This window comes from Bubalus kerabau, chromosome 2 (genome assembly GCF_029407905.1).
Source record: "Bubalus kerabau isolate K-KA32 ecotype Philippines breed swamp buffalo chromosome 2, PCC_UOA_SB_1v2, whole genome shotgun sequence".
In the NCBI taxonomy this organism is placed as follows: domain Eukaryota; kingdom Metazoa; phylum Chordata; class Mammalia; order Artiodactyla; family Bovidae; genus Bubalus; species Bubalus kerabau.
This window is the reverse complement of record NC_073625.1, coordinates 123084667-123096845: the sequence shown is the minus strand read 5'-3', so window position 1 is coordinate 123096845 and position 12179 is coordinate 123084667. Positions and strand designations below refer to the sequence as shown.

At 38.4% G+C, this 12179-nt stretch overlaps 1 protein-coding gene across 1 annotated transcript in view; it reads left to right on the top strand.

Annotated features, from left to right (window-relative positions):
* IL1RAP (interleukin 1 receptor accessory protein) overlaps positions 1-12179 on the top strand; it is a 145596-nt gene that overhangs the window by 88180 nt on the left and 45237 nt on the right. The window contains exon 3 of the mRNA XM_055568706.1: positions 11095-11380. Within this exon, the coding sequence (XP_055424681.1) occupies positions 11095-11380 (286 nt within the window). The remainder of the gene's footprint in view (positions 1-11094; positions 11381-12179) is intronic.

The window sequence follows — 12179 nt, the reverse complement described above, 5'->3', positions numbered from 1 at the left end:
GGGAGGGTTGGGTGGCTCTATTAGGCAGAACACATGTAGAGTTCCCTCCTGTGCTCCATTATTACTCTTTTCTGTTTCAGTCTTCCTGCATTGGCTTTCTTGCCCATTTCAACCTGTTTTCTAGGAAAATATGCTATTGTACTATTTGCATAGCTAATACCAACTGGGAATGTTTGCACAGATCTGTATTTCACCAGAATGATGGAGTAGAAAGAACGTGACACTTGCCTTGAAAAAAAGTTTCTATGCTTGCCCGTGAGCTCTGAGTCATTCATCAAGTTAGCTCTCTGGGCTTAGCTACTTCATATGTAAAATGGGAGGGTTGTTCTAGATGTTTCAAAAACTCCCTTGTAGTCTAACACTCTCAAACACCATGTTAGAGGGGAGTCCCCATAGGTTAAATGTTAACAATATTTGTCAGGCTATATTTAGTTTGAAATTATCCATACTCTGTTTAGAATCAAGAAAGAGAGGAATATAATATTAAGAGTAGTGAGGACTACTGAAGAGCTCTCTGTTGAACACATTAAAAAGGATTGTCTGTTTAGTCTTAAAACCAGCCTTCTTTGACACATAGGAATATTTACTTTACTTGCACTAGCCCCCATGGCTAGCATGTAGCAAAATAAGGATTCAAACTGGAATTGACAGGCTCCAGAGACTCCACAGGTGGCTCAGTGGTGAAGAATTCACCTACCAATGCAGGAGATTCAGGAGACTGAGTTCGATCCCTGGGTAAGAAAGATCCCCAGGAGAAGGAAATGGCAACCCACTCCAGTATTCTTGCCTGGAGAATGCAATGGATGGAGGAGTCTGGCAGGCTACAGTCCATGGTGTCGCAGAGTCAGAAATGACTGAGAAAGCACATGCAGAGGCTCTACAGGGAAAGCCATGTCAGGATATGAGATCTGTTTGGTCCCTCCCCACCTCTATCGTATATAATTAGCCCATCTCTCAGGTATGTCTTTTATCTTCTCTTAGCTTCATTCACCTCATCTGTGAAATGAGGGTATTACCAGACATCCTACTGGAATAGAAGGCTACAACCAGATCTAAGACCCATGTGTTTTGGGATTCTGTGATGATGTCCAAAATGCCTTTACTTCCAATACTGAGGGCCTACTTCTTGAATGAAGATTTGAAAGCAAAGACCTTGCTTTGTGCCACATTTTGTTTATATCCCCTACAACTCATAGGAACCAAGCAAATATTGAGTAATAATGAAAATAAAGAGAGCGAAGGCTGCTGATTTTATGTGAATAGTAATTGGATATTTACATCTTAATCATGGATTAGAAAAAGTTGCTTGGGGAAAAAACATAAAAACCAGCTAATGACTGCTTCGAGTTTCCCCAGTGCACTGTGTCACACTTGACATAAGCCAGTTTATTTATTGTCACAACAGCCCTGCAAAGAAAATCACTCCCTTCAGCCACATGAGGATGCTCATTACAGTGATTTTTTTTTTTTTTAAGAAAATAATGGAACCATGGTAAAGAGGCAACACACCCACAATCCATTCTTTAGCCTGCTCACCCCTGCTGCCACGTTGATGAGAGAAGCAGAGCCTTTTCTAGGCAGCTGTTAGATAATGCTATTCCATATTTCTCCTTATTATACACAGCAGCAGGAAGGGCAGCTATGGGCCTTTCTTGGACATTAACTCATGATGATGAAGGGTCTCTTTGATGGTGCTCCAGACACCAGTTGGGGGATGACTTGATGGAGACCAAGAGTGAGCCTGGAGACCTTCAGCAGCTCCTCTAGACCTGAGAACTGTAAACATTTCTAGAGCACCAGGTTTTTTTCTCAAGTCCTCTGTCACAAGGAGAGCTCTGTAGAAAGTGACACTCATGGTCACAGACTGGGAGAGAAACAGCCACATGGCAGGTATTGAGTAAAAACCAAACTGTTCAGAGACCCTAGAGTGCCAGTGCTGTGGAGTTAGAAAGATCGTAACTCGGTGATCCTTCAGATGGTTTGATTTTCTAACTGTAAGTATCACCTGCTTTGGTGTATGTTTTAGATCTAAACATCGCTGGTTTGGTTGTTTTCAACCAATTGTGAGATTTCATTGTCCTTTTTCACCTCTTATCTTTATTTTCTTGTTTGCCTGGTAATGACTTTCTCTACTTTTTTGTTGTTGTTTTAATTATAAGGACTACCTCTTCTAATTGATATAAAATAGCAGCCTTTAGGTCAGTGTAATGATAAGTGCTCAGTGTGTCAAGGAAGCGTTATATACTATCTGGAATAATACTTTTTCTAGCAGCAAACTCTAAACTGCAAAACTGAAGCTGTAACTTGTAGATCCTTACCCTCCCCCAACACACTTTCTGAATTTGGTGTTCTTTTCTTATCTGGCAAATCTTATCCTCTTGGAGCTAGTTCTTTTTTTTTTTTTTTTTTTCAATCAAGAAAACTCCTTTCTTTGGTGGGAGTAAGGTATGTCTAATTATCTGTGCCAGGAAAGCCATCTGCCAGTTATTAGCTGAGTATTATTGAACAGTACAAGCATCCTGAGATGTCTGATGGGTGCTCAGAGTCTCTCCAGCTTTCCTCCCCCATGAGGAACTTGTCTCTCTCCTTGTGATGGCTTAGTTGACAACTATTAAATTTCAGCAACATTTTCTAGACCTTTGAGTAGCTCTGCTCTGAATAAAAATTATCGAAGTTTTAATCATCTTTTTTTTTTTTCACTTAAATCATGCTCTAGGAAATGTAGTTTATAAATTTTATTTTCTGAGAACTGGTGGTTTATAATAAGACACTGCTAAAAAAATATCTGGATGGTTTAAATATTTTTTCCACAGAGGAACAAAAGAGAATATATTTTTAAATGTAAATGTTAATCGGAGTCATAGACTCACAGGGTGGATACAACCTCAGAAATAGTTCAACAACCTACTTATTATAAGAGATGAAATAGGACATTGTTATCAATTAGGATAATGATCAGCTGTGAATAAGAAGATTCAAAATAAATTAATACTTCCATAGAAATCACCTAGGGATCTTGTTAAACTGTAGATTCTGATATAGTGAGTATAAGTGGGGCCTGGAAGTCTGTAATTCTGACAAATTCTCAAGGGGTGCTAATGAGATAGTGGTCATGGACCACACTTCTAGTAGAAAGGATATTTCTTATGTAAAATCTAGAGGTAGAATATTCAGGTTTGATTAAGCAGCTCCATACTTCATTCACGGCCCCATCTCCTCTCACTTTCACCTTCCTCCATCTTCAGGGTGTGGCCTTTATTCTTATGGTCAATAAGGTAGTTTCAGCTGTCACTTTTCATGTTTCCAGCAGCAAGATGGAAGAAGTAGGGTAGTAGCAAAGCCCAGGAAACATCCAGTATGTCAATGTTTCTCAAGGCAACTTTCTGAAATCTTCCACATGATGATTTCACACATATTCCATTGGCCAGAACTTAGTCCCCTGACTCTATCCAGGTGAGACTGAAGCTGGAAAATGTAGCCTTTATTCTGAATGGCTGTATACCCAAGTGGAAATTCCCAAACGCTAAAAAAAGAAGGGTGCAGGAACATGGTAAGTGAGACATGTTTAACAGTTTCTACCACAGACCTGGAGAAAAGAATCATTTTCCACAGGTCACGTAGAGAACGGCAGTCTACATATAAATTGCAACGGGTACATGTATAGAGCTTTATAGTTTCTATAGTACTTTTTATCCCTGCCTCACTCTGTTTTTCTTAAGTACTCTGTACTATTTTAATCTTCATGTTTTGGATGTGGAAACTGAGGTTTATTATAGTTGAATGACTTACCCTGCCTATCTTTTTAAAAATTTCATACTTATGACTCTCTTCTCTCCCCCACTCCCTCATTCTTGATCCCTCTTATGAGATTCAGTGTTTTTCTTTGTTTCATTGGCTTATTACCTTCCAATGTACTCTAAGCTTTTCTTACTTAGCATTTTTATTGTCAGTCTCCTTATGTAAGAAGGTATACTCTGTGAGACCTTTATTTAATTCACCAATGAATTCTAAGTACCTGCTTCAGTACTTGGCTTAAGTGGCGCTAGTGGTAAAGAAGCTGCCTGCCAATGCAGGAGACATAAGAGACTCAGGTTCCATCCCTGGGTCGGGAAGATTCCCTGAAGGAGGGCATAGCAATCTACTCCAGCATTCTTGCCTGGAGAATCCCATGGACAGAGGAGCATGATGGGATACAGTACATACAGTCGCAAAGAGTCAGGCATGACTGAAGTGACACACACACGCAGGATGGGTTGCTCAGTAGTTATTTTTAGTTGAATTAATACTGTCAGTGGGTATTAAAGTCTGCTTCTGAATCATGTTTGTTAACCCCAATGTTAATGCTCTGTGCATGTCTTCTCCCTCAGGGCTCCTGCTAAGGGTTTTGTGTCTGACACTTCTCTATCTTACCTCAGAGACATGCCCACACTTAGTCTGTTGATTTACTTCTTGTCTTCATGTCACTCATTCAGTGTTGCTTCCCAGCCTAACCAGCTTGCTCACACTTTAGATTCTCTCTGGGTCACAGTTTCTGCTGCTGCTGCTGCTAAGTCACTTCAGTCGTGTTCGACTCTGTGCGACCCCATAGACGGCGGCCCACCAGGCTCCCCCGTCCCTGGGATTCTCCAGGCAAGAACACTAGAGTGGGTCTGGGTCACAGTACCAGGGTAATTTTCATGAGGAGCCAAGTATACTACTAGAAAAACAAAACTATTCAAAATCACCAAGATTGTTGTAAAACCAGCCTTCCATTAGACTGAGTCTCTGCCCTCAGACATAGGACTGCTAGAAGGGGCTGATAGGAGTTTTTAAGGTGACTTCATCTACGCCGCATTCCAAGATAGGATGTTAAAAGGTCCTGGTTCTCATCTAAACTCAATCTCAGGATTGTTATTTCTACCTGCACCATGTATATATACTATACTATACTATACTTTACTATACAATACTACACTATATGATACTATACTACACTACACTACTATACTATACTAATATAATGACTACTGTCCTGCTTAGAAGCCTGTTTTAACAGTTGGTTCATTCATTCTACCAAGTATTTTCTTGTAATTAATTTTGTGTCTGTCTTTCTCTTTCCAACATTATTAACCTCTTTCTGGACAAAGACCCACTCAGATTTATCATGCAGATCCAGCTAATATATACTGAGTTCTTTACATATCTCCAGACCTCAGCTTTCCATACAGCACTATACAATAGGCATATGACACATGAATCTGAGGGGGAAGCATTTTGTCCAAGGTTGTAAGTAAGTGGCACAGGACAAATAATTACATATAGACATTAATTCCACCTTAGTTCTTCCAATATTTAAAACTCCTCCCCACCCCCCTTTTTTTCCTCCTGTACTTGAGCTTCTTGATTTCTTAAATTTACATTCTCTTTACTGTAGCACCCAACACAGCAGGCTTCCAGTAAATATTTAATAAATACAAATATATGAGTAGCTTTCCTGTGGGAAATATCTTGCTTTGTATGTGTGAACATAGCTTTGGAACAAGCCTCCCAGAGCTATGTTCAGGCAGCTTTTATTTGTGCTACCACTCAGGCAAAAGTAAGTCAATTAATCTTTCTGTCTTCATTTCCTGGCATGTAATGTGGGAATGGGCATGAAAGCCCAAGAGGGTGTTGTGAGATTAATTAGTTAAAATGTATACCCTGCTATATAAATGCTAATTGCTGTCAGGAGCGTGGGTTGATTTTCCAGTGACTTGGCTTTGCACATTCCCATTAGTTCTGTGCCACCAAGCCCCAGCCTTAAGAAATCCTTTGACTGAGGGAAATGATGACTTTATAGTCCTCCCATGTTGAGGGGCCAGCTTAGAGAGGACTTCCACTATGGAGTACACTGGATGAGAAGGGACATTTTAAACAAAAAAGTAATTCTCTGTGTCAGTAATTCGTTAAATTCCCTTTGCTGTTATTAGAGGTACATCTATTTGCATAACAGCCATTTCCCCAGTATCTTCTTTGCCTGGTGCCTGCAGTGAATCATATAATTAATTTGGTATTGCATGACATTCCTGCCCATTGTCATAGATTTTATTTTTATTTGTTCATTGAATAATCTAAAAATCTCTGACAAAGTTCCCTCAGGTGGCTGGCTAGGGAAAGTTAAAGAACTCACAGAACTAATTTGAAATGGGTAAATGCCCCCCCCCAAAAAACTCAATACTAATATCATTTTTACTAATGCTTACAAATACTAATATGTGTGTTTTTGGTCCCTATTGTAAAGGAGTCTGATTCACTCTATAGATATACTCATTTGACCCATGAAATATTCTGCAAGGGAGATACATTGCAGATGTAAGATGTCTTTTCCCCTTGACACTGTATTGCATTTAATTTGGTTGAAAAGATATTCAGTGAATAAAACAGAAATTTTTGTTAACCTGTGTTTAAATTTTACTATGTAAGGGCCTTTAACATATGTTGTTTTAAAAATAAGTCTGTTTGCTCTTGATTTATTATTATATTATGAAAGAAAAATTCTGGCTTCCTTTATTAGTCAATACTACTTGTATAACAAATTAATGTCTTACATCTCAGTGGCTTAATTGATAGAGATTTGGCTTAACTCTTTGAAAGTGAGAGGCTTTCAAAGCTTTCCTGAGAATCCCTGCTTTGACTGATGGCAGGAATCCAGGCTCCTTCCATGTTGTCATGCTGCACTTTTCGCAAATTCAAGGACTCCATGGAAGGGAAAGAGAAAGCACCAAAGATTATGCTGAGAATTTCAAGTTGTACAGTATTTCTGGTCCCTCACTGGCCAGAACCAAGTCACATGATCCCAACCCAATTGCCAAGGATGTGCAGGTTTCATACGGGCCAAGAAGAGAAAACAGAACTAATGAACATTTACCCAGTCTTAGACACAGTCTGCCCCGGTGAACACCAAAATTCCATTTCAAACTTTGTTCTAAATTTGTCTGCCTGAGTACATGCTTCTGGTTTTGATGTCTCTTTTTCCATTTCATTTCACAATTAGCATTCTCTTATCTTTACCAAAAAACAAAAAAAATCCATCTGTCACTTATCATCTGTCTTGCTATTATTAATTGTTCAGGGTCATAAAGACTTCTTAGGGCTGGGACTTCTGTCCAGTGGTTAAGACTTTGCTTTCCAATGCACTGGGTGTGGGTTGGGTCCCTGGTGTAGGGGCTAAGATCCCACATGCCTCCCAGCCAAAAAATCCAAAACATAGAGCAATATTGTAACAAGTTCAATAAAGACTTTTAAAATGGTCCACATTAAAACAAAACAAAGCAAAACTCCCTAGCCAAAATAACAATTTAAAAAAGGATGTGGGATCAATTTAAATTATGTGGGATCTTAGTTCATCATGTGAGATCTTAGTTCTCTGACCAGGGATTGAACTTTCAACCCCTGCAATGAAAATAGGGAGTCTTAACCATTGGACCACCAGAGAAATCCCTAATAAGTATCTTTTGGTAAATATTTTTATACTTTTCAATTGCCCTTCAGCATAATTGTTCACTGTGGTAATCTAATCAGATAATCCATCAGTTACAGTTTTTTTCCTTTATTGGTGATCTCCATTTTCCTTCTATCTATACTGATTTAGCATCAAACCCTAATGTATAGCTGCTTTCCTAGGATGTTCTGCATTGCTATCCTGGGAATCCCTTCCCCTCTCCCTTTAGTTGGATCCCCCTAATCCTTGATCTCATTTTTGCCTCTGTTGTTTTTCCTCTCTTTTTTTTTCTGGACACAAATTCCCCAGAAGCTTCTTGAAAAATAGTATAGGAAGAAAAATTACTGAGTCTTTATGAGTCTGAAAATGTTAGTTGGGTTTAAGATTCAAGATTGATAAAACATTTCCATAAGATGCATTGAGTCATTATCTTCTAGTTTCTAGTCTTGTTTTTAAGAGTTGCAAAGCCATTCTGATTCCTAGTCTTCCTAGTATGTGACTATTTTTTTTTTTCTCTTTCTTACTTGCCAGTAGTTTATATAATCTTTTCTTTTCTTGGTTTTAAAAAATATTTTTGTGGTGCAAGTCTGTTTCCATCCACAGTGCTGGAGCAATTGACAGCTCTTTTTAATTTAGAAGGTTATGTATTTTAGTTCTGAGATTTGTTTTTGCTTTGAGTTATTTAATTGAGAGTTTTCTCCTTTTTTTTTTTTTTTTTCCTTTTGGGGATTCTATTAAGGAGATCTTAAGACTCCTGGACTAGTCTTCTAACTTTCTTGTCTATTTTTTATTTATTTTTCTTTGTATTCTATCTACTCTTTAGAAAATTCTCAATTTCAACTTCCAAATAAACCATTTATTAAAATTTACCTCTCTTCAATCACGTTTTTAATTTTAATGAGTTTTTTGTTTTTCTCTGAATAGTCCTTTGTTGTATCATCCTGTTCTCGCTTGATGAATGTAGAAGTTTCCTTATCTCTCTGAGGATGTTAATGATAGTTTTGTTTTCAAAGACTTCTTGAATAATTTTGGTTTTATCAAAATTTTTTTACATGATTCTTTGGGTGTTACGGTTAATAGTAGAGATTTTTATCAGATGTCTCCTAGGGCTGTTCGTATTTAAGAAGAAGTGATTAGGAAGCTGATTAGAAATTCTAAGTGTGTGTGTGGAGTTTGTTAATCTTGAGCTTTTTATGTTAAATGATATGGCTGTATAAGTCATTTAAAAAAATTCTCTCTTAGTAAGATTGTTAGATCTTTCCTCTGAAAGTAGTCAGGTTTCCTAGAGAAGATTCATTCATTCTCCTGCCTGGAGTGTAAATCTGTTTACACTTTCCTGGCTGTTCCAATCCTTGAAGCTCAGTGAGAAAGGTTACTGAGTGCCAGGAGGGTGGGCTTGGAACAAAAAATGTCACTTTTTGACATAGCCTTCATCCACTTCTCCTTATTTTACTATTGTATATATGTGCTTATTTTTAAGGTATGTGGTTGCATTTGCTAGGATAATATAGATGATTCATATTGGTAATGCTGCTGCTAAGTCACTTCAGTCATGTCCGACTCTGTGTGATCCCACAGACGGCAGCCACCAGGCTCCCCTGTCCCTGGGATTCTCCAGGCAAGAACACTGGAGTGGGTTGCCATTTCCTTCTCCAATGCATGAAAGTGAAAAGTGAAAGGGAAGTCGCTCAGTCGTGTCCGACTCTTAGCGACCCCACGGACCGCAGCCTACCAGGCTCCTCCATAAGCAATCCTAATTCTCTATGACTTAAAATAGTAAAGCTTTTCCATATGCCATCTATATCAAGGGAAATAAGCTAAAGGAGTCTCAATGTCTATGTTTTCATACTTGCTAAGGCAGAAGAAAAGGAAGCATAGTGAAACATACTCTGGCTCTTAAAACACTCACTACATGTGACACTTGGTACATCATTTTGGCCAAAGTGAGTCACATGGCATCCTATTATTTCAGAAGGACATAAAAGTACAATCTTACAATATGCCTAGGAAGAGAGCCCAGAAATATTGGGTGTTAAGGTAGTAGTGATTACTTATCTTGATAGTGACACTTTCTCCTGATGTTTTTTGCATTCTACTTTGCAGATTGGTTTGTTCTCTAGCTTTCCTCTCCTCATTTAGGACTTTTCATTTAAATGGGCCAAACTGGTCACCGTTTTGTTATGGTATTGCTATTGTCTTTTCTCTTATTATTGCTGTTACTTGGGATAATGTCTCAAAAAATTAGTTTTAGTGAAGTTTCATTAAGGGATGAAATTAGATGCATGTATTCAACCTGACTTACTTATCTGGAAAAAAAAAAAAAAAAAACAGTGGTTAAAATGTCCTGTAAACTAAATGACCTAATTCTACAACTTTGCAGTGTGGGTGAAAATATATTTAAAGAACGTTATGATATATGTTTAATTAAAATATTTTAATATCAATTAAAAAAATATATCAATTTGTCTTAATGTGAACAAAATGTTGGTCTTCCCAGTTCTTTTTTTGTATATTGGATTTTAAAAGGTGTTTCTAAATGAAGCATTACAGTTGTAAACAGTACTAATTTGTTGAGTCTTAGAAAAGTCAGTTTGTTAAATTTCCCGGAGATCTATTATTTATTTAGAGATTTATTACTTACTTACAAAACATTTTGCAAGTCATAAATCTTCGAATTCTTTGCTTTTATCAACATTAGTCACTGTTAGTTGTTTTATTAGCTATCTGTTACCCCCAAGATGTTGCCTAACAAATGATCACAAACCTTTTTTAATTTATTACTCATGTATTATTGCTCATGAGTCTGTAAGTTGTCTGGGCAGTTCTAGTAAGATAAGTTCAACTCAGTTGATGCAAGCTGGCCCTGCTCTTACATCTTTGATCAGCTGTGAAAAGGTCTGACAGTTCTGCTTCTGTAGGGTGTAGCTACCAGCAGGGTGCCTAAGCTCTACCCTATGTATCTCCTTTTTACTAGAAAGCTTTCCTGTGTATTGTAGTCGGTCTGATATGTGCAACAAGGGTAAAGTATATTGAATTTTGAAGATTTAGTATAAAAAAGAATGTAAGTATAAAATATTAATATTTGTGATGTTTTAGATGTATCAAGTTTAATAAAATGTAAAAATTAATTTTACCTGCTTCTTTTTATTTCCTTACTGTGGCAGTCAAGACATCTAAAATGATGTGGCAGGCGTTTTACTTAAATATGTGGCAGGCATTTTACTGCTATTGAACAGTGACGATCTAGCCCCCAAATTCGGAGACCAGGGGAGAACTAGGGGGCTTCTCTTTTCAGTTAAGATCTTATCCTTAGAATTGCCTTTGTCCGCAGAGGAGTGAAAGAGCACATGAATTCTTGTCCAGGTGAGATTCTCCCTCATGCCTTGTTCGGTTCAACAGGATCAAACTATCAGATCACACTGTTATCCAAGAGACAGTCAAAAGATGATGAAGGAATGAGGGGAAGTCATCTCTTCACAGCACAGCTGTCTATTATAAGCATTTATTAGAAAGAGGCCAATTAATATGACCAGAGAAGAGGGTCCTGAAAAAGGCTGAGGGTATCCTAAGGAGAAGGTATGTTCTTTGGAGGTGAGATGATTCAGCTGCCTTTTCTTTCTTTTTGATTATTCCAGAACGCTGCGATGACTGGGGACTAGATACCATGAGGCAGATCCAAGTGTATGAAGATGAACCAGCTCGTATTAAGTGCCCCCTCTTTGAACACTTCTTGAAATATAACTACAGCACAGCCCATTCAGCAGGCCTTACTCTCATCTGGTATTGGACAAGGCAGGACCGGGACCTGGAGGAGCCAATTAACTTCCGCCTCCCTGAGAACCGCATTAGTAAGGAAAAAGACGTGCTCTGGTTCCGGCCCACGCTTCTCAATGACACGGGAAACTATACCTGCATGTTAAGGTAGGCTGACCCTTGTGGTGTCTTTCCCGTTTTGCTTCTGTTCCTGAACCCTTATCCAAATGATGTAAAGCTGGGGAGGAGAAGAAGGAAGCATTTATCCAGAAAGAGTTACTCTTCACCTCATTGGCTTAGCTGAGATTAGCTGAAAGAGATGTGCAGAGAGAAAGGTTGAGCTTCTGAGAACATTCTCCATTGGTGGTTCCTTTTCAAACCAGACATACATCAGAGTTGTCTAGAGATGGAAGTTTATTCATATGTTCCTTTTCCTTGACACTGGAATCTACCTCCACTTTTGAGTCACTTGGAGATGTATCTGTTTCCTTATACAGTGAACAGGGCTGGCAGTAGAACCTGTTCATGTCTGTTATTCTTGGCAGTTTTTTAAGTGCCTAGAACAGAATAAGGGCTTCTTTGGTGGCTCAGCTGGTAAAGAATCCGCCTGCAATGAGGGAGACCTGGGTTCGATCCCTGGGTTGGGAAGATCCCCTAGAGAAGGGAACAGCTACCCACTTCAGTATTCTGGCCTGACGAATTCCATGGACTATATAGTCCATGGGGTCACAAAGAATCAGACACAACTGAGCAAAAGCCTCAGCATGCCATATAGATGAAAGAATACTTGAGAAGCATCAAATGCACTTAAAACAATGCTTTTCAAACTTTTCACCAAAGTTTCCATATAAAGCAAATGAACACCAGATCTCTGGGAATCTAAGAATATAATCCAAAACATTCTACCATTACTGCAAATTTTATTACAAACCCACATTTTTTTCTTCTGAAGTTTCATGTAGATTCT